This window comes from Aspergillus novofumigatus, assembly GCF_002847465.1.
Source record: "Aspergillus novofumigatus IBT 16806 chromosome Unknown P174scaffold_5, whole genome shotgun sequence".
Lineage (NCBI taxonomy): Eukaryota > Fungi > Ascomycota > Eurotiomycetes > Eurotiales > Aspergillaceae > Aspergillus > Aspergillus novofumigatus.
Window position 1 is genome coordinate 1,276,702 of NW_020194278.1, and position 26,489 is coordinate 1,303,190.

The window sequence follows — 26,489 nt, forward strand, 5'->3', positions numbered from 1 at the left end:
TTCAAATCAATGCCCTCATCACCGTGTCTTTCATGGCTCTCTCAATTGAAAAATTGTCCCACGCCATCTCTACTTCACATGACCCCTTTCACGGCCCTTTGAGCCCAGCCCAGCCTCTTAAGTCCCATTCCAATACGAGAAACATGGAACTTACTATTACCCCGGATCAACCTAGAGCCAGTCCACTAAGCTACACTGGGCCTAGCTCCACTGTAGCGCACGTGGCTGGCCGAAAGTTCGGGATTGGTATATGACTGTACTGCTAGGTAATATTTACGACGTTTCAATACGGTAATTTTGGTAAGGTGCACCAAGGTACGGGCTGGACGACGTCATTCTTTGTTAAGCCGGTCTGAATAAGGCTTAGGGCCATTTTGTTCAATAGGCGGTGGGCGAGGTTAGGTGAAGCTTTGAATGAAGGTCGGAGTTTGAGCATCAACTACCTTGAGTGATTGGCTGGTTCGTTTGCTTTTAATCTTGTCACTATATGAATGAAGAGTATGGTGCGGATATTGGTTGCCTGCTCTGAGATTGCTGAGATTGTGGATATGTTGATTTAAATCTCCCTTTTTGCCCGAGTTTCGATTAGTCTCGGAGAAGACTCGCTGCAATCGGAGACCAGAACCTGAGGCACTACCTGGACCTGCCAGTGCACTCATATTCGAGGGAACACGATCAAGGTGGCCTTTGGGCATTGCAGTTGATATCACGACAGAAAATTAACGGCAAATTGCTTTGATCATGTCTCCTGCCCGTGGAGGAGTCCCCGGCCAGAGGAGCCCCCACGTGCTGGTGAGCTTTCCTTTCATCGCATATTAGGTTCTTCCTATCCTATACGGCATGCTAATTACGGGATTACACGGAGTAATAGGTCACGGACTCGCGCGAGCAGCAACCTCAACCTGTTCGTCGTGCCCCTGGTACACGCTTTATCACCGTCGATAATGTCCTTCAATACGCTTCCGACGTTCCCTCCATGCAACAGCGTGGTCCACCCCGACCACGACACAACCACGGCCACGCTCTCGTCTAGCGTCTGCAGCTGGCGGATTGATCGGTGCGGGAAGTAGTGCAGGTGGCTCTGGTCCTATTGGAAGCGGAAGTCGGCTGGTCAACACCGCAGCAACGATGGGGCGACTTGCGGCGCAACCGCGTTTACCTCCGCGCACGACAAAAGTCAGCGAGAAGCTCGTCCTTTTACCGGAAGCGGAGGGAGTGGAGGGGGATCTGAATGAGGAGGAGGAAGAAGACGAGGTGGACGAGGAGTTCGTGCAGAGACTGGCCAAGGAGAGGAATCTGGATCCCGATTCTTTGCGACAGAGACTGTTGACACAAAAGAGGCTTGGGGGTGATTTCGGCGTCGATAATGACATTGCTCCTTTGCTGGCCGAGGAAGAGCTGCTGCGTCGACGCAAAGTCGCCCCGGAAAAGGCCAAAACCTACGCAGAGCGGCTACCCAAGGCCCGTCGTGCAGAAAAGCTGGCGCGTGTTACTGCTTATTGCACGGCGCAAGCTTACAAGATGAGTTCGTTGGCGGCATTTGTCAAGGACAAGCATGGCGGACGGACTAAGCTGTACGATGATTGTCTGTATACGGCGTACCATTTACCGCTGTTACCTGGTCTTGAGGGCTATCGGGTGCGAAGCAGTCCGATGGTGAAGAAACCTGGAGGCAAATCTCTTTTGGATGAGGAGATTGAGAGGAACGAGCTTCGCGACCATCATGATGACTATGTCATGGAAGCAGAGGAGCATTCTGTCGGGGGTCACCATCAAAGACATAGTTCATTGCACGATGTTAGCGAATCATTGGTGCTCGATGGCACATTGATCAACAAGTTCGACGAGGACTTACATCATTCTGACAGCGATACGGTGAGGGATAGCAGCAGAGTCTCAGTCCCTGGTCATCGGCCAGCCCAAGGATCTCCTGCCTCAACAGCGCCCGCAGGCCTACCGTACGATGTCGCAGAGATGTTTGTTTTCAGCTACGGCGTAGTGGTTTTCTGGAACCTGACAGAGAGGCAAGAAAAGGATCTCCTAGCCGATCTGGCGTTTGCAAACTCCTCTACTACAGGATCCCGCATACCACTGGCAACCATGCCCTTGGATGAGGAGGACTTTGAAACAGAAGAATTTCACTTCGAATACTCGACCGAAATTTCACGGCCTCGGGTATTCAACGACATGATCACCCTGCGCAGCGGCGACCACATGATCAAACTAGCCATCAGCCACGGCATCGCGCAAAGCACCAAGCTCTGCTTCTTTGAAGAAGTCATGGCGCGCCAAATGGCCGAGGCGAAGGACGTCCCGCGCAGACTCGCCATGACAGGCAATCTGGGCATGAAGCGCGAAGAAGTCTTCCGTATCCTAGGCAAGCTTTTCAAAAGCCGCGTAGAAGTCAACCTCTGTAAGTCCATCCCAGTAGTACCTCAACACCAGCTCTTTTCCTCAACCAAACCACATCATTCCCGGCCAGACTAACAAGCACACTCTGTAATAGCATCCAACATGCTCGACGTACCCAACTTCTTCTGGGAGAGCGAACCAACCCTCTACCCGCTCTATAACGCCGTCCGCGAATACCTCGAGATCAAACCCCGGATCCAAGTCCTCAACGAACGATGCCGAGTATTCCTCGACCTCGCAGAGATCCTCTCCGACTCGATCGCCGATAACAGAACATCCCGTGCGTCTCTTTCCACTGCTTAACCCATCTGACTGACTTTCACACTCACACTAATCGGCTAAACTAGATCAAACCTGGATCATTATCGTCCTCATCCTTATCTCCATCGTCGTTACAACCTTTGAGGTCTTCCTCCGCTTCGGCCTGCTCTCGGCCCGCGAAAAGAACGCCTCTTCCACTTCCTTCGGCGCCATGCTTTTCTCTCGCGCTTCGAATCCGGCTACCTGCTCGTGTCCTGCGCAGGGTGTATTTGACATGAATGCAACTGGGCTTGGGGCGCATTACTCCTAGTCGTCTCGTTTCTAATTTGCCTGAGTCAGCATTATGCAGGTTTTCCATGACGCCGTGGCCAACATCCATATATTCGATTTCTCCGCACTGACTGCTATGATTTATTAAGGCGCCCAGGATCTTGTTATTATATCTCCATCTCTCAAAAGCCATCCAGCAGCCTTCGATATTTAATATGCTTCTATCATACATACAGTTTTGTAATTCTCATTTACAAGGTTCCTGTGTTGATTCTTTGACAAAGGAAAAGGTACAAAGGAAATTCGAGGGGTAAAAACGAGACAAGCGATAGGGGGAATAATGTATCAGCAACACAGACAAAATTAGGTATAGGGGATGCAAGGGGATTGAAAGCACGCAAGGTGATCACCAATGTCGATGACAACCACAGATAGAAAACAGATACCCGAATTCCCGAACCCCGGCCTACCTAGCCATGAGCCATCCAGCTCTCTATTAATGCTTCATCCTGGTCGTGTCACACATTAAACAGAAAGAAACGAATAGAGAACACAAATCAGAGCTAGTCCGGACTCCTCCCAGCGCGCTTATGCAAGGCCTTATCAATGCAAAGTAACCGTGAACAGAAAGAAAATAAGTCCGCAAGGGCAAAAGCATGATTATGATGATGAGGGGATAGGAACAAAAACAAGACAAAAGGGGGCGGGTAAAAAGATGATGCAGCGCCATTTAGCTTCTGCTAGGGATACAAGGGGGAAAAGCCGGACGGGGACAAGTGACAAAAGGAAAATCGGATATTCCGTGCGTAAGAGCCATTTCGTTGCTCAGCAAGGAATTGATTCGATAAGATCGAACCAAATGCGGGTAGACGACTACTGTCAAATGCGGGAATTCTCGCATTACACGGGAGTCGACCACCCGTTATCCCCCAATCTCGGCTTCAGTTCGTAGTTCTCAGGCTCAGTGCTCGTTGGCCGCCTAATGGTCGAGTTGGGAAAGTACATGTGCGGAGGCATGGAGCTGGGATAAGCTGGACCACTTGGCTCAGGATAGTTGAAATCATTCACAGACCCCGGAGACGGAATGCTACCGTGAGACGGAGAGGCCCAGCCCAGACTCGTCATGTGCGGACTCCCGCTGACACTGTTGGGCCGGTGATCACTATTAGCAGGCGGCTCAAGCGGCTGAGGGGGAGCGTATCCAGAAGGGTGCGATGTCATAGATGGTCGTTGGTGTGGCGCACTGCTGAAGCTCGAGAGAGACGGCGACGTGGCTGTTGGCGAGGAGCGAGGGCTGGCCTGCGAGAAATCCCCCCGAACGTGAGGAGGGATAGATCCGTTCCCCATGTAGTAGTCGCCAGCAGAACGAGGCATGTTCAGAGGTGGTAGGTCGCCGGGAGGCGGAATGGACACAGGATGGTGCGCAGGGGAAGGCGTCGAGTGAATGGAGGCGTGCTCGGAGAAAACCCCATCGCCAGGTGCCCTTGCTCTCTCTTTGTTCTGTCTCAGGTTGGCTTCCGTCTCTGCGGCAGCCTCCTCAATGGTTCCCGTGTGATGATTCTGATGACGCGTCAAGGTAGTGCGACGAGTGAACGTCTTCTGACAGTTCGCATATGGACACTTGTACGGCCGTTTTCCAGAATGGATTCTGCGGTGTCTGGCCAAGGAAGACGAATCGCTGAAAGGCTGCCAATATATTCGAGTCAGTAAATGGTTTTCAGCTACAGAACAGAGTATGTCTGCATACCTTGCCGCATCTCTCACACATATGGGGCTTCTCTCCAGTATGAACACGAGAGTGCACAGTCAAAGCCGAACGTTGAATGAATTGCTTCCCACAGCCGGGCCAATCGCAAGCGTGCGGTCTTATCCCTGTGTGGATTCGTTCTAGAATGTGGTCAGTGGCTCGATGTTTTACTTCTCGCATGTATTCCCGTGGAAATCTTACCATGTCTAGCGAGGTCACTACGCCGAGCGAACCCCTTGCCACAAGTCGAGCAGTGAAAGGTCTTCGGCGGAGGATCGGCCCTTTGGGGCGTTGCACTACTGGGAATTTGAGCACTGCCGGTGTAAGCTCCAGGGACGTAAGGATTCTGCAGAACTGGCATTCCACTATTGGGTTGTCCATGAGGCGGATACCGCATGTCTTGGGCCATGTTGGGCATAGGGTTCAGCGGAGCGTGCGAAGGATAAGACAAGACCTGTTGATCGGAAGCTTCCGACACTCCAGGCTCAGGCTTCATCTTGGGCGATGAGGAAGGATCCAGGTTGTGGTGCACAAACTGCTGTTGAAATTGAGCTTCTGCTGCGATAGCGGCAGTAGACCCTTTTCTGTTCAAAATAGTTGTGATGTCCATGACCCGACCCAGCTACGAGCTGAGAAACGGCGGTCAAGGACACTTGAAAATGTCCTGTTCTAAAATTTCTCGAGGAGCAGCCGCAGAATTGTCTCTACGGCTTTTGCTGACTCTGAAGAGGCGCGGATATGTTGACCAGCTAGAGTAAACGTAGTGAGTGGCTTCCGTGCTGCCGTTATGTTGTGACTGAAAATCGTTTCAAACTCGGTTTGCGCGCTGATTTACCAAGATATCCGTTAGTAAAGTGAACGCAAAGAACCGGGAAAGGATTGCGCTGAATTCAGCTAGATGAACAAGGGCAAATAGCTAACGCATTTCGAACGTGGCAATAAAAAGGAGGTTCAAGGGGCACTCACCGGTCCTCCTGAGCTGCCTGGTATTCTCACGATGTTGAACGTCCTTCGCAAATCGCGAGCCCTGACTGAATGGATCCAGGGAAGACTGAGACACTGGTTCAAGCCCCCTCGGAGATCTGCAAATACGAGGAAATCGCGAATACCCGCAGAGCCGACAAACCAGGGGTTCCAAACTTTGTGAATCTGTACGAAATTTCAGAATGCTGCGCGCTTCTCGCTGTGTCGCCCGGCCTACTCGGATCGGTATCGGTAGAGATTAGGAGGATGCGAGTGACTTTCCAGCGACAGACTGATTGTACTGGGTTCCGAGCGCGTCTCAAGTGAGGAGGGATTCGAGGACCTGAATACCGGGTATGTTCGTAATGCGAGGCGGGAAGTCACTAATCTCTGAGAGTGTACTGTTAGCAGGTTGAGCATTCATGAAATCCATAGTAACTATATGCACTCCGAGAGCACCAGACAGCTGCGAAAAAGCGGTTGCAAAACACTGTTTGTTGAGCATTCCAAAGAACTGAGTCTCTGAATCTACACAAAGTATAGACAGTGGAATCAATGTCCGCGGAATGTTCATAGCTTTCAACCGTTATATCCAAACTGAACGACTTCCTATGCGTCAAGCGATCTCAAGCGCTCCAAGAGCGAGTCGAGCGGCTGAGCAAAGAGTCTCATATCACAAACGAGGCAAACGAGATAGCGGGGACCATGTAGAGCCCCGGCGAAACAACGAGGGGGAGAACGTACGGGATAAGCAGACTCCGCGAGAGGAAAAGCAAGTCGAGCAACCAGCGACAAAGGATCCGTACCCAGTGAAGAGGAGAATGGAAGAGAAGATCCTGTGCTGAAGCTGACCGCGGATGGATAGGTCGTGAGCGGTGGCTTGGATGGAAACTAGAGGCCGAGGGAGGGAAAAACAACTGCGACCAGAAAAAAGTTCCGCGGGTTCAAGATGATGTCGATTGGGACGCTCGTCTTCCGTGTGGGAAACAGTCACCGTTGGTCGGGCGGGACAAAGGTGTGTTGACGCTTCGATGGATGATGGACAGTGAAGAGAAGGAAATATGACAAAAAGATTTTGACGATGATGATGACAGTGGTACCAAGCAACAGCAATAATAAAGGGACGACTGCCGGAGATCGAGTACCTACTTAAGTTATGATGGAAGGCTTCCAGAAACACGTTCTTCCACCATACCACTACCGTACAGCCCTTTTTTTTTTTTTTTTATTTATTTAACCATTTATCTAGTACGTGCCTTTTAATTGCGACGATTATTATTAGCAAGTATTCAGCGGGCGTTTTATTTCAATAACAAATCATTTATTTTCATGGGTTATTATTATTTATTAGTTTACTGACCTACTACTGGTTCAGGACTGAGCAGCCTAACTAGTCTACGGACACTACTACTGGTATCAGCACGTTTCCACTAGAGTGCCGCCCCCCAAGTGGCCTAAGTGGCTCCGGTTGAACACTTGAACTGTTTGAACATTGAACAGGGCCCCCGAAAAGAAGCTGGCGGCAGCAGAAGGTCACCATCATTTTCCCTCGGCTCCACAACATGGCCTTCCCCGTCCCCTTGGCCGTGCGAGATTCGGCTCTGGTGGTGGAGACCGTATCCAGACTGGTGCCGATCTGTACGACGAGTAAGGAATAACGAGTGATGGGTGAAGACTAAAGACGATACACAAGATGATCCCTGGTGCCTGTTCTGGCCCTCCTGTGATGCCTCAAGATTTCAACCTCGTGGCTCGTTGATTGCTCTGTGGATGGGGTGTTTCTCCAACCCTCCTAGGTTATCAAATCTCCTATCTAGACTCCCCATAAGGTTAGGGGATGGGCCTTCAAGGTTCATGACGCAACAGGGCCGGTGCTTTCGATTATGACCCTTTTTTGATTCAGGAACCGAGACGAACCAGTACATGGCCATGGCCCCCTGAGGAGCTTGCTTTCCTACTGGCTACCCCGGAATCTCCTAAGACATTCATCATTCTGCAAGGCTGACCTGCAGGAAGAAAAAGGAGAAATCAATGGCAAGCAAGTGGATAATACGGCCAGATACGATCACTATTTTGGGACTTGCAAAACACTTTCCGGCCGCGTTATCACTCCCCTACTGCAAGATAGATTACTCGCCATCGTGCGACACATGGAACCTTACAAGTGCAGACGTACTAGTTTACTCCGCTTCTCGTTGCCGGCAATCAGTGAGGATCAATTACACAAGGCTGACGAAATGTTCTGATATTCAGGAGACTAAGAAAAATAGGGACAGTGCTCATTTGTTAACAGGGAGGCCCTTGCTCAAAATTCAAGGCGCGATGCTGCTGACCTCTGGCTTGGCTAGTGAGCGATCAGCAACGAGCGTCGTCTTCATAGGACGGGCCTGACAGAGTAACCCCAGTCGAAGCCTCCAAGGGTCACAATCTCACCATTGTTTAACCCCTTCAGCCAAAATTATAATCGCGCATGGGGTCAGATTAGCGAACAGCAACGGTGGGAAAGTTAATTTCCTTCTAGAAAGTTTCGAATTGTGTATGGCGGGCACAGGGACTAATTGGGTAACAATGCAACCTGTGTCTCTAGGCCGCGGAGTAATAGTGAGTCCTACGTAGTATCTGTCTACTCCAGGACTGACGAGTCTTTGCTTTCCGCAGAACAGCGGATTTACTTCCCCGGTCCGTTTACTGATCAATCTGCATGTCACGTCGGACTGCATGCTTACTGGGGCATCACAGACTTCACCAACTTCAGCATGAAGCCGGGGACTTCACCTACTGAGTCGATGGCTTGGAATATGTGGCTCATACACGAAGGGGAGCAGTATGGGCTAGTTTCGCCTAGTTCTGTTACTAACTCATTACTTACTAGTCGGCTAGTGCTGGCTGGAGACACTAAACCGAGACTATGTGTCTTAGTGCATGGACCATCCGTATTGACGGTACAATAATAATAATAATGCCAATGCCTTGGTCATTCTCCCCTAAGCAGAACTGATGATTGGTGAACTGTCCAAATTGACTCTCCACTATCACATCAACTTCAGAGCCTACTTTAGTACGGAGACTAGGGAGTACTTGACTTCAGTGCTTTGTAGGACTAAGGAGTCAGGAGTCAGACAGACAAGGGGCCACGCGGTTAAACGCCAAGACCAGACCGGGCTTCCGAAATCCTTCTAGAAGGTATTCGGGACCACAATGGAAGCATTTGTTCTCTTTATCTTTCCCTGTTCTGATTGCTCATTTCTGCATCCATCGCAGCCACCTGCAATCCTGCGAGTAAGGTTCTAGGAGGTCTGAACCTCTATTCTCAAGCACTACAGATTTAATACCACTCTCTTTCGTATACTTCCCCTAGTTATCACAGCGCTATTTAAGTGCTGCAGAAGTCTGTGGTGGTGATCTCCGTCAACATACCATCAGCCCCATGACGCGGATCGTTTTCCCTTCTCCTTGTCGTCTTGCCTTGTAGGGGATAGAACCATCTTTGACTCGTCTGATCGTCAACAGCGACTCAGTTTATACTTTGTACCGTACAGGTTATTCGGAGCCGAAAGTAGCCGGGAAGTCTATTGTTGACACCCCATGATCCAGTGATCCCATTCATGACGTTCAGGATTCTCCTAAAGAGCATTGCCTGCTTCTCGATATCTGAATACCACCGACGGCAAGTGACTCCTAAGATTCTCATTGGGCAAATTGCTTAGCCCACCAACGCCTCGATGTTTGAGATGGTTTCAGGTTACCCAACTTTCAAGCCGTGCCTCTCCGTAGGAATCCGTAGCTTACTACCAGAACAAGGCTACGAGGAAAGGGGAGAACCCACCCGCTTGTGGTGGCTGATACACGCACTAAAATAATTAAAATGGGTCTGTGTGTTTTCTCTACACTAGTTAGTAGTAGACTAATTTGTAAGAATATCATAATAATATCGATCACCATAACATGAGACATGCTATCACGCTAGGCATAAATTCTCAAGCCACTCCTACACTAGCACCGACTGCGTAATGTTCTAGAAAACTTCCATGGACGGGATCGTCTCCCCTTTCTGCTTATTATCGATATTCTCACATCCTCGTCACTCTCTGTTCAGTAGGTACACATGAGCTGTTGCGCTACTTTGTACACCGGTAGATTGTGCCTTGACCATCATTGCAGGTCTGCAAGCATATACATTGTTCAAGTTCATAGATGCAGTACTCCATAGCAACACAACACAACGCAACACACAACATCCAAGTACTCCGTACAAAAGCGTGATACAGCAGCAGTAATCATGTAGTCTTCCACCAGCCTGAACTGTACGCAGTCGCGGCAAGCCACACCGGGCATCCTGCGATTCTCCCTCACCGTCCAACGGCGAAGATGCCAGATTGAGAGCACCTGATAAGACTAGAACCTCGCTCAATAACGGATAGCACAGGGGGAAAGGGAAGGTGAACGAGACCAGGTGCCTAGATACTCCCTCGTCAGCAGTCAGCACTGCTTGGTAGATGGTTCATTGAATAGGAGTACTGATATCCATAGTTCATACTCCGTAAGGTACTCGTTAGTGATACCATCCCTAAATCAACAAGTGAACCCACCCATCACCCAAGCTTAGTCGCACAGGCGGCTTATTCCTACGACAGACTTGGTTAGTAGGTGGATATATGACGAGTCGTACCCTCGCTCCATAAACCATGCTACTGAACCAGAGGATATTATTAAATCAGAAAAGGAAGACTTCTGGAAGACGCGTAGAATTTTTCTGTCTCCCCAGGAGGATCCACCAGCCCTTGCACTGCTGCACGACAAATTAAGAACGTTCTGGCGTATTTCCTGTTCGGGTTATGATGATGTCCATTTGCCGCGATCTTGTCTCACTCTTGAGTCTTGACTTGTAGTCTAGTCTTGCCCCTTTTTCCATATTCTGTAGTCTGCATGTCTTTGTGGCCTTGGCTTGGGTGTACTTTTGTCATGGACTTGTCGATCGTACCAGAGGTCTCCATAGGAGCATGATGCCAGGTTGGCTGTACGGTCTGGTCTTCAGCTGTGAGGGGGATACTGAGAGATTGTACTCCATCTGTATTTCAGTCTCATCATGGGATCTACGGATGTTATTACGATATTGTTGGCGTTGTATGTGCACATTGGACACCCGACCACCTAGCTGAGATATATATTGGAAGTTTGAATAACCGTATGGAGCAGAACTCAGCTGTAGTTCATTCTGATAAAGGAACCCGAAGCAGTGAGCAATATCCCAAGGCATAGTCTGCCGTAGCTGCCAGAGCTATCGATTACGTTCGAAGGAGGAAATGCAGAAAGAGACAAGTATATATATACCTACTGCTACTGCTCCTACACATTTGGTTCCGGCTCCACTCCCACTAGAAAGAAGCTCTTGTTCAAGATCGCTATAGAAGAAATAATGAATACGCAGAGGAAGATAGAACAAAACCATCCATGTAAAGAGCACTGCTAGAACAATCGTCAAAACTCCAAGACTGGATAGATGTACAGTCTGCTGTCAAAAGCTTGGCATGTTTGTCGTTCTTTACAACCACCGCGGAATTGGAACATGCTTCATCATAGCAGGAGCACTGATTTTGAATTCACAACCCCTATGGACCAGAGCAGCGATGAATAGAACCAGCTTGCTATAGGATTCTAAGGAATGCCAAGACCACAATTCAGCTGCGGCGACTCAATGTTTGTGACTCCGATTGCTTCACAGGCCTTACGCTAACACGTTTGTCCCAGACAACCTCCCCAGCCATAGACAAGCGCACGCGCATTGATCCATCGCAGAGAAATACCAAAGCGCGTATCGACCAATCCTCGACTTAGATCAAGATGAACTCTCTCCGGACAACTCCGTTTCGCTCGCTCGCCCCCCTCCTCCGCCGCCTCGACACTCCCCGCGCTCATTCCACCTCCTCCGTCTCCGCAAATGAACTCTCGCATTTCTCCGCCCTCGCCAGCAGCTGGTGGGATCCCGTCGGCCCCTCGCGCATCCTCCATCTCATGAACCCCCTCCGCCACGACTTCATCGCCTCCTGCCTGGCCGAGTCCCTGCCCCCGCCTCGTCAAACCACACCCGCCGCGGCCACCACTAACACCCTCCGCTACCTCGACATCGGCTGCGGCGGCGGCATCTTCGCCGAGTCCCTCGCCCGCACGATCCCCATCTCCCCTTCGTCCCCGACAACCCCCACCCGCGCCGCCTCAATCACAGCCATCGACCCCTCCCCAACCCTCATCAAGATCGCGCGCGACCACGCCCGCCTCGACCCGAACGTAGATTCCCACCTCAGCACCGGCCGCTTCAGCTACCAGAACCGCACGCTCGAGGACCTCGTCGCGGAGGTCCTCCGCCAGGATACTCCTAGCACCACCTCCGCCACCGAGACAGCGACGGAGGCGGAGGCCGAAGCAGACAGGAAATTCGACGTCGTGACCCTCTTCGAGGTCCTCGAGCATGTCGACTCAAGCGCGGGTTCCTCGCCCCTGGCATTCCTAACAGACTGCCTGCGTCTCGTCAGACCAGGCGGCTGGCTGATCGGGTCAACGATCGCGCGCACACTGCCCTCGTGGTTGGTGAATCAGGTGATTGCCGAGGCGCCGTGGCCGATTGGCGTCGTGCCCCGCGGAACGCATGAATGGAGCAAGTTTGTGAATCCGGACGAGCTGGAGGGATGGATGCAGGAGGGGTTGATGAGAAGTTCGGATGGGGCTGCGGCGCGTGCGGGCAGTGAGGCGCTACAGGGCATGGAGTGGAAATGTACGGGGGTCATGTATTTCCCTGGCTTGGGGTGGAAGATGGTTCCCGGGTCGGAGAGTTGGGGCAACTACTTCTGGGCTGTGCGGAAGGGTGGGTACTGAGCTGGGGTTTCTTGTACTGCTACTTGTATATTATGTATAGACCTGGTTTAGAGATCAGACATGGCAACGGAGTACGATTCTTCTCAATGAGGACATTGGAACAGATCAAGTGGTGATTTCAGTAATGAGTACTGACTATTCTGCTAGAAAGTGCTTTATTCTGGTGGAGCGATTCACACAATGGCGAATTTTCAATAGCCTCCAGCGTCTTATGCGCATGGGGTCCCTCACTAGTATAGGCTAGAAGGCAAGCAATCCCCAGTCACAACGCAAACGAGGAACCGTCCCTGTCCCTCGGAGGGCCCAAGGTACCAGAGGAGCAGTGCTTATAGAGACCTGACTTGTAGCAACCGGTCTGAATCTCCTCTGCATACCTTCTTGATCAATGGATCAAGGTACTGCGTTTGGGATGACGACAGAGAAGTTTTCCATGATCGACATACAACATCACGGCTGATGTCGAACTACTTCTTCCCCTTCCCTCTGCCCTTCCGTTTACTGTTGGCCGGAGGATCCGGAACACTGACAGTCCCTTGCACCACGTCCTCACCTTGATCCTTGAGGCGTTCCGAGCCGCTGATGAAGAACGTGAGGTCACGATTCTGCTCCGTCAAGTCCGCGTTTGCGGCTTTGAGCTCCGCGACTTCGGCCGTCAAATGTTCGATACGCTTCATAAGGCTCTCGTTCATTGTCTTTTCCTCTCGCCATTCCTTCTCCATCTTGCGCGTCATGGCCTCGAATTTCTCCGCTCGTTTTTCGGCTCGAGCCTTGTCCCGCTCGAGACCGGGGAGAGTCTCGGCGGCCAGTTTATCGTACTGCGCCTGCAGGGCCCGTAGACTGGCAGCCGCCTTTTCGGCCGTTTCTTGTGCCATGGAGGCCGCCGCGGTAGCCTGCGATGCCTTGTCGGCCGCTCGCTCGACGATTTCCTCGAAGTAAGCGCGCTGACTTTCCAGCTGGCTTGTGAGGAGGTGTGTGTACTCGACGCTCATGTTCTCCAGCTTTTCGCGGGGCACCGCATCGCTCCAGTCGGGAGGATCAAGCGCGCTATTGTCCGCTGCAGGTAGTTCCACCAGCTTGCCGTCTGTCTTGCTCTGGATGATCCGGTGGACATACGCATCGCCTACATAGCTCCACACGCGTTGACTGGCAAGGTCCATTGAAAACGCGTGCGAGGTCTCCTTGTAGTGTGCGAAAGCGTGCGCGCCGTCGTAGCGGCCGCAGCCGACATTTCCACAAATGAGGCAGATCCAGAGGTTGATCTCGGAGCGACAGACGCTGCACTCTGCCGGCTCATCCCCGTACGCCGCCCCTTGACTGCCCCTGCGGAAGTCATCTTGTGTATATCGACACACCGGGCATCCGCTTCCTTTCCATTTCTGTAGACAAGTGCAATGAAAGACATGCTGACACAATATCGTCAACAGCCCCGTCGTTTCATCCATGCGTTCCAAGCACACGGGGCAGGTGGGTAACTCGATGAGCGCGGGTGTGGGAGGCGCAAGCGGTTTACTCGAGAGGGTGGCAGTGGGTATGGAGCTCGGCTGAACAGAGGTGGGTATGGCCGTCCGCTGGGGGCTTGTCGCAACATGCGAAGCAGAAGGTGCGCTCTGCTGGGAAGCCGAGAGGTCAGAGTCGGAATTGACGGCTTGAATCTCAACCGTCTTGACAAAAACGACATGGCACGTTTCCGGCTGTCGAGGAAATCAGCATGCGACGCGAATTGAAACAAGGAGTAAATCGTGAACACTCACCTCCATGCTATTGAAGACTTTACCGTTCCACTCCTTCTGCCACTCCTTCGCCTTCTTCCCGCTCCGAAACTTCATCAGAACCATATACCGATTCGCCCTCGCCGTCCTGATCATTCGGAAATGGCTCACTTCATCCATTGTCGCCTCGCCCACGAAGCCCAGAAAGTCAGAAGGCGACATGTAAGATGGCACCGCAAGTATACACAGAGTCGTGCAATCCTCATCCTGGCGCAGAGAAAGTGAGTGGCCCTTAGCCGGCGCATCCTGGCGCCCACCGAGCTGATCATACGGCTGTTTGGCCGCCGCCGCCGACCCTTTCAGCTCCAGAGGGTAGTCCTCGCCGACGAGAAACGGCGTCTCCTCTGCATCTCGGTAAAGGTGCACAATACCCCAGATACTCTCCGACGTCTGCTGGTCAAGTGGTATATATTGCCCCTTGGTGCGTAGCCCGCCGAGAATATCGGTGCCGATCCCGGTCGCAACCGGGTTGTCCTTGACGTCTCGCTTGCCAATCCGTTTTGAAGCCGTTGCGCTTTCGTGTTCCGAGGGTACCATATCAACACATTCGATTGATATTTTGTCTAGTCTGAGATCGTTCTCAAAGTCGCTCGCACTCGTGGGTGATTTCGTGTAGAGGTGGGGTACAGTAGGATGCGCCGTTGCTGTCGCGCTCGCCGCTGGATTTTGCGTTAGAGCTGCATGATGCATTTCAGAGTTCTACAAATTCTAGGCTATGAGACGTACATTGAGAAGAAGTAGTCCGAGACTGGTGGCTGTTATGAATCGTTGATATCGACTGTCGCGCCCGCTTCTGAAACGGGAGCAGAGCTTCACATGCGGAGTCAAATGATAGAGACGTAGGTGATCGATGGTCGACACTCTGAGAGGCGAATCCAAGACCGGACTGAGGATGAGCAAACAATTCGATAGCCAAATGATAAAAGTAGGAGGGCATCCCGACCGATGCTCATTCACATTGCTAAGCTGCTCGTGGTATTGCAGCTTCATTAATTACCTCAGTCTCCAGGATATATTGTTGCTTATCATTCCGCTTTTGGTTCCTTGGTTACCGTAGTCACGTGCCTTGTGGCAAAGAGCATTGTCAAGGAACACTCACCTGCTCACCAGATCATACGCTGGAATAACAAATGAAGTTATTTGAAGGGTCGTTTGTGACTTCTACAACCTTCTACAAGTTTACCTGAAATGAGTGTTACCAGAGATATCAACTGGTCCATTGATTCTTAAATAGAGTATGTAATGCGCCGTAATCGTGGCGATAAGAAAAGAAAGGTATGCCCAGCGTAGCCTTATCAATAGAAACCATAAGCCATCCAAACGCCATGCAGGCCATCCGAGCCGTAAAATGTCGTCAAATCAGTGAAAGCCTTCTCTCCTTTAACATCCACCGCGCAGACGCAGCACCAGGTGGAGCGTGCTCTCCTTTTGAATGTTGTAATCGGAGAGGGTCCTCCCGTCTTCCAACTGCTTACCAGCGAAGATGAGACGCTGCTGGTCCGGAGGAATGCCCTCCTTGTCTTGGATCTTGCTCTTCACGTTGTCGATTGTGTCTGAGGACTCCACCTCCAGGGTAATAGTCTTTCCGGTGAGTGTCTTGACGAAGATCTGCATACCACCACGCAAACGGAGGACAAGATGCAGTGTGGATTCCTTTTGGATATTGTAATCAGAGAGGGTACGGCCATCTTCAAGTTGCTTTCCAGCAAAGATGAGACGCTGTTGATCAGGAGGGATACCCTCCTTGTCCTGAATCTTGCTCTTGACGTTGTCGATGGTGTCTGAAGACTCCACTTCTAATGTGATAGTCTTTCCGGTGAGAGTCTTGACGAAAATTTGCATACCACCACGGAGACGAAGGACAAGGTGGAGAGTCGATTCCTTCTGGATATTGTAGTCTGAGAGAGTGCGGCCGTCCTCCAGCTGCTTACCAGCGAAAATCAGGCGCTGCTGGTCGGGAGGGATACCCTCCTTGTCCTGGATCTTCGACTTAACATTATCAATGGTATCGCTGGATTCCACCTCGAGAGTGATGGTCTTGCCAGTGAGGGTCTTGACGACTGTTGTGAATGAGTCAGCGAGTGATCCTGAAATGTGGCCACCAGGGTGGCGAAATTCGGGGCGGCAAAGTAACTTACAGATTTGCATGCCACCACGAAGACGGAGAACCAGGTGCAGAGTAGATTCCTTCTGAATGTTATAATCGGAGAGAGTGCGGCCATCCTCGAGCTGCTTGCCAGCGAAAATCAAGCGCTGCTGGTCAGGAGGGATGCCCTCCTTATCCTGAATCTTCGACTTGACATTGTCAATAGTGTCGCTGGACTCGACCTCCAAGGTGATGGTCTTGCCCGTGAGAGTCTTGACAAAGATCTGCATGGTGAGGACGATGTGAGGAGTGTTTCAGTCTATTCGTCAAAAGGATGATGATGGGAGTATTCAACAGTAGGAGATAGGAGGAAGATGGTAGAGAGCTAGTGTACCTCACAGAAGGGGAAGGGATAAGAGAAAGATGATGAAATGATGAAAGAGGCAGGAGCGACAGAGGGAAGGAGGAGAGGTTTAAGTACTCATAAGAGGAGAGGGGGAGGAGGCGGAGGCGAAGCGACTTAGTCAGGCCAGGCCAGGACCAGAAACGGCGAGAGTGAATCAGTGATGAGATAGGCCGGATAACGTGACGCAAGGAAAGTTTGAAAGAAGGAGCGGCAGGAACATTTTTCTGGCACCGCCTGGCGCTTTCCCTGGTTTCTGTTCCTCTGGCCATTCACAGCCTGCGCCTGGCCAAACTCTCTACAGATACCTGGGGGAAACTGCTAGAAAACTGCCTTTCCGGTCGTCGCTCGGCCCGATGACTCAATAATAGGCGCCTCAAGAACCTTGTAAGTACCTTGTATCAGTTGGTAGCTGAGTAATAATAGCGGCATAGTTAGTTAGTTATATTGATGACAAAAGGATCTTATTTTACATCCTCCTAAGGTACTCTGAAGTGAATAAACATAGATACGGACAACAACGGGCGGAAGTTCGTCACTCCTTATCGTAACCTTGCCCCTATTTCATACCTTCAAATCTCTTTCCTGACTTCCGTTGCCTGGGAAAGCTGCGACTAGACATATCACTATAGTCCGAGATGTTTCCTACAGCCTGTCTCCGTTTACACCCGCCACTGACGCCACTGGTTGCCGTCTCACACCATCTCGACACCCAAGATCCGATTAGCCTTGCCCAGACTCAGAGAAAATTTCTTCTTCCGAAATATCTACCTTTGATCCTGCCGTGATTCCCTTGATACTGTTAAATTATCGCATTTAGCCGCCGGAGTTTTCTGTGCTGCTTCAATTCTCAGTTTCTCACTGCGTCATACACCGATGACGTGCCTTATCGGCCGGAGAGGGGGTGGAAAGTGGACACCTCAGCTGATAGTGTTGTTACTACTACTACTAAAGACGGCCGCCCCAGGCTACCACAAATGGTAATGCGGGACAGCCATCAGGCGTCATGTGATCTTCGCATTCGGTAGATCCCCTGCCTTGAGGCCTTAGGCAATGCGTAAGTAAGGCAGCCGTATCCACTTCTCCCACATTATCTGCTGTGCGGCATTGTTCACAGAATGTTGTTTGAATGACCATCGACCTAGGGGCACACAATGAATAATCCCAATGCTGCTTGATCAAATGGCTCTACAACCATTAAACCCGGAGCCTATTCGAGCAAAGGGAGAAATACCTAGCTGGTGAACATATAATATTCGTGACGGGAATTGCAAATTGCCTTGGTATCGCGAAGTTCAATCGGAGAGTAAACAAAGCTTAGCTCCTAGTTTTTCCGTGGAGCGATCATAATGCCCCTCATAGTCAAACACAATAATGAGAACAAAACTCGCTAAATGAAAAGGAAAATGCAACTCGGTGAAAATGACGCGAGAACTAGCCTCTAGCATACGTCTGCAACTCAGTTGCGCGCTCATCGTCTCTGCTGCCAGACATCTTCGTGACCATACAATATCATGACGTTCGTGATACTCATCATCGCTGTGGAAACACTATGCGAGAAACGTATATCACTGAGAAAGAAGCAAAGAAAAAAAAAAAAAAAAAAAAAAAAAGAAGAAATAAACGCTGTCAATCAAGATCCACAAAAGGTCAAGACAGCAGGAAAGCGGCCGTAAATAAGACACAAATGCGAAAAGAGTGATAGTCGCTTTCGCTTCAGGCGAGTCTCGTAAACATCAAGGTCGACATGTCTCATATGGGGTTGTACTGCGCTGGCTCAGCCGTAACACATTTGAGTCGATTGTAGGTCGTGGTTTTTCATCCTCATATCTCGTCATCTTAATTTGCGCGAACCACAAGTCTTGAAATGAATTTGTTCGACAAGCAATCAAAGTCATTGCGGTCGAATTTCGAATTCGAGCGGCTTCTCAGATAGCTCTCTGTGGGGCAGGTTAGTATACTCAGCAACAGGTTAGGGGCGAAACAGATGGCCGCTTACCGTATTGCTTTACATGTTCGCGAACCTCGGTCATGGTGTTGCAAACATCTGGATTCGAAAACAGCAAGTGGTGGTGCTTCTGTGTTTCCCAATCAGTGAAAGCGGGGAGTTTCTGCGAAATTGCCTGGAACAAGCCAACGATGACTCCGACAGGGATATTCTCCATATCATTGCAGAACTTCTCCACAGCGGCAGGGTCCTTCCGAGATGTCAGTAATTCAACCTTTCACAGCAGTGCTTAATTGCGACTCACCGGTGTGCGGTAATGGCAGTCGAATTGCATTTCCTCCCACACTGCCAACAGGATGCATGCTAAAATGAAGATCGTAGGCCAGTTCTTCAGTTTCTCCCCACTATACACGCTTGAGTAAAGACTCGACAGCTCTTCGAGGACATCCTTCTGCAGCTCGCGCCACATATTAGCCATGGCACACTTGATCTGGAAATTGATCATGACAGGCGCCATGATCTTGCCCTTGAACTTCGATGATGGGTCCTCAATCTTGCCAAGGAAGCCATCTTCTTCACCTATACCCTCCACCATTGTGACATGGAGAGTCAGGTTGTAGGCGATGATGAGCTTCAACGCTTTACGGATCACAGGTAGCTTGGTGCGGAAGTAATACCGGAAGGCAGTCTTGAGCATCTGCGTCAGGAATGGTGTACCCTCGAAGTAGTCGTCCACAAACTTCTCAAAAGTACCATTGCCATCAATGTGGCGGTCAAGATAATCGGACAACATGGCATGTGATATACCTTCCATACCAGCAGATAGTTTGGCGGTCTCGACCTCGTACTGGGTGGGTTCTCGGTGCATCGATTCGACCCAGTCGACACTAAAGCATTGATCATCCCGGACGTAGACCTCCCGGGCGTTAATGGGAAGAATCTGACCATAACCATGGGTGATGAACAAGGTCCTTTCGTGCTCTGAGAAACCCTTGATGTTTCCGACCGAAAATCCGAGAGTAATATGACGCTCGTAGTCCGCTTTCCAATCCTTCATGAAGTACCCAATTTCCTTGATGTCGATTCTTGTGCAAGGAACTTGCCATAATCTAGCATGCGAGGGTTGACAACCGGCACAGGGCTCGCCTTTATCACACTGTGAAGGTTGCCCTGTCAGTCAAGCGCTGGCAGATTTACGGATCGGAAGAACTTACAGTCTTTTTCAAGAATTTGCAACGCAGGCATGCTCTCAACTTGCGAATTTCGCTGGCTTGCTTTCTCTGGTCCGGCTTGAGCGGGCCCTTTCGCTTTCCAACACGTTTCTCGCCTTCCGGCTTTCCAGCTTGCGATTGCTTGCGGATCTTTGTCTCCGCAGTCTTCGCAGCGATTGGGCTTTTGCGCGATGGTTTCCTACTGGGCGGCGATGAGGATGACGCCTGTGATCCAGCAGACCTGGTGGGCGAAGTGGACTTCTTGGAGGGAACAGGAATAGGTCGCACAATTGCTACAGGGCTGACTGCGGTAGGGGATCGGGAGCCGTGGGAAGTGTGATCGTAGGAGACCCGTCTCGGCATGCTGAAAGCAGACTCGAAGTTAAGATCAGAGGTGGGCGAGTTGACTGGATTGGAGATGTCAACAAAACTGCCGTAGGAAGTTGAGTAGGATGACTCAGAAAGGCTCCGGTCGTGCAACGTTTGCGTGGGATTGATAAAGATGCCCTGATCGGGGAACATGAATTCGTGAGAGTGACGGGGTTCAATGGCGCTCCAGCCGTTATCGCTACTCGACAATGACCGTACTTCCAAGTAAGTGTCCGTGGGGGAACTGCTACCAATCAAGTTGCGTGGTGCAGCGTAGGATGATAAATCTGGCAGGCCATCCGGGAAAGACATCAGCTCAGTTTGGAGATCCTGGTAGCCAAATGGAACCATGTCGACTGGCGCAGGTAGTGGCATATAAGAACTTTCCAAAAGACCGGAGCTCATCTGGCCCTGGGGCGGAGCCATGACATCCACAGGAGACGAATGGATGGGCATCCCATAGCTTGAAGTCGTATATTGCTGAGCCGACGAATGATCCTCCTGAGTGTACTGAAGGTGGGGTTGCAGCTGTTGGAAGTGCCAGTCGACCATCAGGTTGGGATCCTGAGCTACCGACTGTTCATAAGCGTGACCGCTAGAGATGTCTCGCGATCCCTCCGTTCGCTGGGAGCTCTGATGGTCCACCGCCACGGGCCATGACTGAGGCTGGATGTAACTTCTCGAGTCGTAGTCAAGCCCGATGAAGCCATCGTTGGTTATATCAACATTTGACATTGTCGGAATCAGCTATTTACGAGATATCAAGAAGGAAATGTAAATGTAATAATTGAAAAAGGAAAATCTCAGCAAAGAAAGACCAGACAAGGTGAGGGTGGTACAAAAGAGTTCACAGCGAGAGAGGTTGAAGGTAAATTCGTCGTAGAAACCTGAGGACAAATGCCACTCGGATGAGCAAAATGCCCAAAATCCGGGGGTATGAGAGGAAGAAGAAGAGGGAAATCACAGGCATAGAGGAGGCGGTGGGGAACGAAGCAGCGGTGAGCGGAAGCTGCGTCTTTCGGAGCTGCGCTAGAGGATCCTGGGAAGGAGTTATCGCTATCGTGGGTGGGGTTGTCGTCTTTGCTGATGGTCACCCGGCGAGGATGAGTGAGGTGATTGGATGTAAATTAGGGACAAAGGTAAATGCCACGCCGGTTTCCTGCTAAAGCCTCATTGATTTTCAAGGCTACTTTGACGAACTTACCAAGCTAGGCTGTTTCGGGGAAAACGACAGGTATTTCATTGACGGAGAGCCTGAGACAATGAGAATTAGGACGGAAGAGGTGCGCTTTGCGTACAGAACGTATATCTAGATACCTACGTTGGCCGCACCTCATAAATCATGATGATCATCTTGGAATCGCCAAGTGGGCAGTACAGCGATTTGACAAAGTCATCAGAGACTTCCGAATCTAAGGTATGAAGCCATGCACCTAATGCAGCGCTTCTGAAACATGCATCTACCTCGACACCACGGCCTGACAGTGTCTGAAAGTCAGCGTCAGCATACTCTTTAGTAAATACGGGAAACCCGTACCGAGTTCTTTTGAGATGCTTTAGTACCACGGTAGCGCTGCGGACTGCTCCGTGGACGAGACCCAGGGAGACTCTCGGGAACTGGAGATCAGTGGAAACCGTCAACAAGATCAGTGCCAATGGTAAGATACTAGTCACTGTTTTACCAGCCGGTTACCCTACTGAGCCGAATGATTGAAGCTATTATCTGATTATCAAGTGTGATTGGCAAGGTCTTTCGCTTCTGAGGCGTGGCAATACTCGGACAGACCCCGCTGGCAATCCATACAGTATCGTACATGGCTATACATTACGATCTGTATGGAGATTATGAGGCGATCATGGATCAAATGTGAGTGTAGTCTGCCGTGCATGCGACTAAGGCAGTCCAGTTGTCAATCGCCGGTGATGGATTGGACCGCCAACCAATTATGACCAGAGTTCAAACCAAGCGTTGGATTTGTTGGCAACTAGGGTGGCTGACTGTGCAGCAGCTCCATCTTTGACAGTACGTAATGATACGGACATCATCGTACCAAGACTGGGATGCTGCTTGTCAGAATGAGTCCATTATTGCTGAGCAAGCATATCAGGCCACTTGTTCGGAGAAGCTACCTGTGGTGATGCTAGGTAGAAGACGACATTCGCTGATGATTATTGTCCGAGAAGGAAGCTCTGGACCCTCTTGCTAGAGTGTTTGTGCTTTACTCTGCCCACGGCCCCTCAGCTTCAGCCTTGGCCAAGTAGGAATTCGTCTTAGGGACGGTCAACTTATAGACTTTCTGCACAGACCGGGATCTATTGGTCAATGAGGAGGTCTAATCGCGACAACTTTCATAGCAAGATCGCGATAGATCATATCTCTGAGCACCCTTGAAGTGTCCACAAAATGGGAAGAACGCAGCGTCAGTGACAACGCTTGACGGCACGGGGTCATGCATGCCTTCTGGGTTCCAGGCGAGTAAGGCGTCAAGAAGGGTCTTTGGGAAAATCGACTTGGCAGAAGCCACTGTACTCCCGTCATTACTAATTGCATAGTATCAGAGACAGGTACTGTACTGACTCTCCAGTTTGACAAGTGCAGACCAGTTTCCCATTCGTTCCCTTCATAGATATCGACATTCTGTTGGATCTTACTCGCAGCGCGCCACGCCAGCAACCGCAAGCAGAACATACAGTTGCAGTCTTGTTTCATGGCACTGCTCTTGCTGAGGGACGACCCGGGGCGTTGATGACGTTGCGACGTCGTTAGTAATTACTCTCTTAAATCACTAATCCGAGAAATAGAGTTTTCGATCATGATTGTTGTCTGGCATCTTGGAAAAGGGTTGAACAATCGCTAGGAATAGTCCACATGCATGCTAGTTTTGAACCGACTGCTATTGCTTATGCTAGCCTCAAAGGTTGTTGGTTGGGTTAGAAGAAGAACCAATGCGCATTCGTGCTAAGACAAGGAAGGCTCTGACGGAGTATACAGGGTGATCACGTTGTCCTCGGCAGGAATGCGGCGCTTTTCTCGCTGATTTCTTGATGTCCTCGACGATTATATATCTCTTACAGACTTTCCTTAGGTGTCTTTGTGCATCGCTAATTTGGGGGCTGACATTCGCTACCAAGGGAGGCAGCACAACGGTCCTATCTGCCCCTTCACCAAGACATGATGGTATTAAAGGTTGTCGAGTAATTTGTAAGACTTGACCTTGAGAGGTCAAGGACTTGAAATTTAAAAGGCTGGAAGAAGATCCATTCGGGGATCAGCACTGGCAGGACCCAGGAAGAAAAAGAAAGCAGAGGCGGAGAACGGGATCTTCCCGGCTAGGGAGCAACAAAGCAACGGATAGATTGACTGGATGATTATTCCAGTTTGAGGTTGATTGAGTTAATCTTCTAAATGTAAGACAAAGAGACGTCGACCTTGATCCCCATCTGTTCTTGCTGGAGGCGAACAAAAAAAGGTCAATTCTTCCGCTTTGGAATTTGTTTGTACCCGCTTGTTAGGAGGGGTCGAGGCCCACCACCTGACTTGACGGAAGAACAATGGACTGATGATGGCAAAATTTCCATTGACGAGGAAAAGAACAATGATTAGGATATAGCAACATCGCAAAGAAAATTGCAAAATTGCTCTACTCGCGTGTATAAATGAGTGTATGATCGGAAACCTTGATTACCATCCTAGATATTCTATGCCTGTTATCGCAGCGACTGGGAAACACCGTCGCAAAGTCCTTTTCTCTTCGACCAGTCAAGGACCATCCGTGACCGCAGGAAAACCAAAAGGTCGAAACTTCAGCGCAAACTTGCAGGTCAATAGTCGCTCCCCAGCGGCCACCAGTTCCCACAACCATTCATCGTCCCTCCAGAGCGGAAAGATGGGGGAAAGCCAAGTCCATCCCGGAATTCCAGCGCTCTTCAGGGAGCCGCCTCTGATCCACGACTCACTCTCCACAGAGACCACTGGTCTTCAAAGCGAAACAGTCAACAAATGCCTGCCATTGCTGAAGGGAATCCACAACAGCCAAAAAGGTCCCTTTAACAAGTATGGAGTCCCGCTCTCCAACGCAAAGACCACATTGAGTATCTTTACGACTCACTGGAGGACTATCCCGCCTCCTTTGTCGCGCTCGATGCTAGTCGCCCTTGGATGGTTTACTGGGCCTTGGCAGGGCTATGCCTTCTAGGAGAAGATGTGACTCGATTTCGCGAACGGTAAGCTTGCCCCTAAATTATGCAGTCGTGCTCCCTGTCCGACATGAATCTCGACTAATTATTGCCAGCGTCATCTCCACATTCACTGCTGCGCAGAATCCCACTGGTGGGATTGGAGGAGGGCATGGCCAGATGTCGCATGTTGCATCGAGCTATGCTGCGGTGCTGTCTATCGCCATGGTTGGTGGTGAAGAGGCATTCAAATTGATTGATCGAAAGGCAATGTGAGTTGTGATGAGGCACCCCTACCAGCAAGTCATCGCTAACCTTCTTGAGGTGGAAATGGCTCGGAAAATTGAAGCAGCCTGATGGCGGCTTTACCGTCTGTGAGGGTGGAGAAGAGGACGTGCGGTAACATTTCCCCATCAACCTTTCCCTGCATATGTAGCATTTCACTGAGTCGCCAGCTCAGAGGCGCCTACTGCGCGATGGTAGTCCATGCTCTCCTCGATTTGCCACTAGAATTGCCCCGGAAGCCGAAGCTCGGCAGAATGGGTTGGAGACATTCACGGATGGCCTTCCTGAATATCTTTCGCGATGTAAGTGGCGTCCTTTGCTGCGCTTCCTGGTTGTTATTGACAGTGAAATTGCAGGTCAGACCTATGAAGGTGGTATCTCCGGGAGTCCGGGCACTGAGGCGCATGGCGCTTATGCCTTTTGTGCTTTGGCCTGTCTTTGTCTCCTTGGTCGGCCTGAAGTGGTTGTGCCAAGGTAAGGATCCGCATCCACAGATCATCTTTCTACCCTTGCTGAGTGTATTAGATATATGAATGTTGCAACGCTCCTTCCCTGGCTCTCGGCTCGACAATATGCACCCGAGGGAGGTTTCTCCGGCAGAACCAATAAATTGGTGGACGGGTGTTACAGCCACTGGGTAGGAAATTGCTGGCCCCTCGTCCAGGCTGCGCTAGATGGCACTCAGTCAGCGGCAGACCCTAAGCGAGCTTCCGTCGGCAATCTTTACAGTCGAGAGGGATTGACAAGATATATCCTTTCTTGTTGCCAGTGCAAGCTTGGCGGCCTTCGAGACAAACCGGGAAAGTATGTCAATTCATGACCGCAACATTCGCAGTAAATGTGCATAGGCTGACTGTCTACAGACACCCGGATTCATACCATACATGTTATGCCCTCTCCGGGCTCAGCACGGTTCAATATCACCATTACTGTACTGACTCAAGTGCGAGCTCGAAGGATGACTTCAGCTCTGCATTCTCTTGGAAGCACGACCCTAACCTCGCCTCGGATGATCAAGGATCCGACATTGGTGTATTCACTGAGAATGATCGACTCGTTCCTTTCCATCCCATTTTTGTCATTCCACACAAGTCAGCCGAAGGTATACGTGTCTGGTTCGAAAATCAATCTTTCGACCTGTAGACTAGCCCGAGAAAAGTAAGGAGTAAGGGCTGGGGTGTTGGAAAGGTTCGAGAAAGCGAACAAATGAAGCTGGTAGCAGCGTGTGCACTGCACCCTGACAGAGTCGGGATGTAGATGTAACTCGTTCAAATTCAAGTTACACTAAGAGCAAATTTACGGGCTATGCTTACCATGTCACATGGTTCGCACATTATCAATTCCAACGTGCGCTCAGCGTCGTCAAGGAGTGGCTGACCAGCGACGTGAAGCTGGTGATTTAGAAGCAAGGGATAGAAGGCGACTAAGCTAAGGATTGTGGAGTGCAGTCGCAGTCTGCACAGTCCCTTCCTTGACATTCATGAGGCAGGGGACTTGATGGTTTCAGGGATCAGGTAGAGTTTGACATACCGGAAGGTTGAGAAGCATCGATAGATCGCTTGCATGGGGATCGAGGTCGTTGGGAACATGAGGTTGATAGCCTTGACATCCTTCCATCACTCACTAGTTTCTTTCAGCGGATATTGTGACTGAGGCAGCAAGGCCTGTTTTCCTCCTCATGACTTGCCGCTTGCTTAGCCGCCCCTTCTCCTTTCCATC

The 26,489-nt window shown here is 50.5% G+C and overlaps 8 protein-coding genes across 8 annotated transcripts; 4 read left to right on the top strand and 4 right to left on the bottom strand.

Annotated features, from left to right (window-relative positions):
- Positions 1-14: 14 nt before the first annotated feature.
- On the top strand, positions 15-372 carry P174DRAFT_442604 (uncharacterized protein). The gene has a single exon (XM_024827616.1). The coding sequence runs from the start codon at positions 33-35 to the stop codon at positions 252-254; it is 222 nt and encodes a 73-aa protein (XP_024681330.1). The 5' UTR covers positions 15-32; the 3' UTR covers positions 255-372.
- A 54-nt stretch (positions 373-426) lies between these two features.
- On the top strand, positions 427-3,400 carry P174DRAFT_442605 (RMD1 family protein). Its single transcript, XM_024827617.1, has 5 exons — positions 427-792; positions 872-920; positions 986-2,413; positions 2,507-2,692; positions 2,760-3,400. The coding sequence occupies exons 1-5, from the start codon at positions 742-744 to the stop codon at positions 2,981-2,983; spliced, it is 1,938 nt and encodes a 645-aa protein (XP_024681331.1). The 5' UTR covers positions 427-741; the 3' UTR covers positions 2,984-3,400.
- Positions 3,401-3,843: 443 nt separating this feature from the next.
- P174DRAFT_421782 (putative C2H2 finger domain protein) lies at positions 3,844-5,300 on the bottom strand (the record flags this gene model as incomplete). Its single annotated transcript, XM_024824984.1, has 3 exons — positions 3,844-4,629; positions 4,691-4,830; positions 4,892-5,300. 3 exons carry the CDS (start codon positions 5,298-5,300, stop codon positions 3,844-3,846), a joined length of 1,335 nt encoding a protein of 444 aa, XP_024681332.1.
- A 5,952-nt stretch (positions 5,301-11,252) lies between these two features.
- P174DRAFT_408537 (3-demethylubiquinone-9 3-methyltransferase) lies at positions 11,253-12,568 on the top strand. Its single transcript, XM_024824175.1, has 2 exons — positions 11,253-11,350; positions 11,402-12,568. Exon 2 carries the CDS (start codon positions 11,495-11,497, stop codon positions 12,521-12,523), a length of 1,029 nt encoding a protein of 342 aa, XP_024681333.1. The 5' UTR covers positions 11,253-11,350; positions 11,402-11,494; the 3' UTR covers positions 12,524-12,568.
- Positions 12,569-12,620: 52 nt separating this feature from the next.
- P174DRAFT_391242 (putative RING and UBP finger domain protein) lies at positions 12,621-15,458 on the bottom strand. Its single transcript, XM_024823509.1, has 3 exons — positions 15,019-15,458; positions 14,275-14,951; positions 12,621-14,214 (listed from the first exon to the last, which is right to left on the bottom strand). Exons 1-3 carry the CDS (start codon positions 15,227-15,229, stop codon positions 12,988-12,990), a joined length of 2,115 nt encoding a protein of 704 aa, XP_024681334.1. The 5' UTR covers positions 15,230-15,458; the 3' UTR covers positions 12,621-12,987.
- Positions 15,459-15,645: 187 nt separating this feature from the next.
- On the bottom strand, positions 15,646-16,743 carry P174DRAFT_442611 (ubiquitin family protein). Its single transcript, XM_024827618.1, has 2 exons — positions 16,431-16,743; positions 15,646-16,352 (listed from the first exon to the last, which is right to left on the bottom strand). The coding sequence occupies exons 1-2, from the start codon at positions 16,666-16,668 to the stop codon at positions 15,673-15,675; spliced, it is 918 nt and encodes a 305-aa protein (XP_024681335.1). The 5' UTR covers positions 16,669-16,743; the 3' UTR covers positions 15,646-15,672.
- A 1,695-nt stretch (positions 16,744-18,438) lies between these two features.
- On the bottom strand, positions 18,439-21,483 carry P174DRAFT_210624 (Zn(II)2Cys6 transcription factor domain-containing protein). Its single transcript, XM_024821341.1, has 4 exons — positions 19,944-21,483; positions 19,034-19,885; positions 18,781-18,979; positions 18,439-18,721 (listed from the first exon to the last, which is right to left on the bottom strand). Exons 1-4 carry the CDS (start codon positions 21,042-21,044, stop codon positions 18,621-18,623), a joined length of 2,253 nt encoding a protein of 750 aa, XP_024681336.1. The 5' UTR covers positions 21,045-21,483; the 3' UTR covers positions 18,439-18,620.
- A 2,527-nt stretch (positions 21,484-24,010) lies between these two features.
- On the top strand, positions 24,011-25,913 carry P174DRAFT_461267 (CAAX farnesyltransferase subunit beta RAM1; the record flags this gene model as incomplete). Its single annotated transcript, XM_024829978.1, has 8 exons — positions 24,011-24,370; positions 24,403-24,533; positions 24,602-24,757; positions 24,810-24,884; positions 24,996-25,072; positions 25,127-25,244; positions 25,296-25,574; positions 25,634-25,913. The coding sequence occupies 8 exons, from the start codon at positions 24,011-24,013 to the stop codon at positions 25,911-25,913; spliced, it is 1,476 nt and encodes a 491-aa protein (XP_024681337.1).
- Positions 25,914-26,489: the final 576 nt, after the last annotated feature.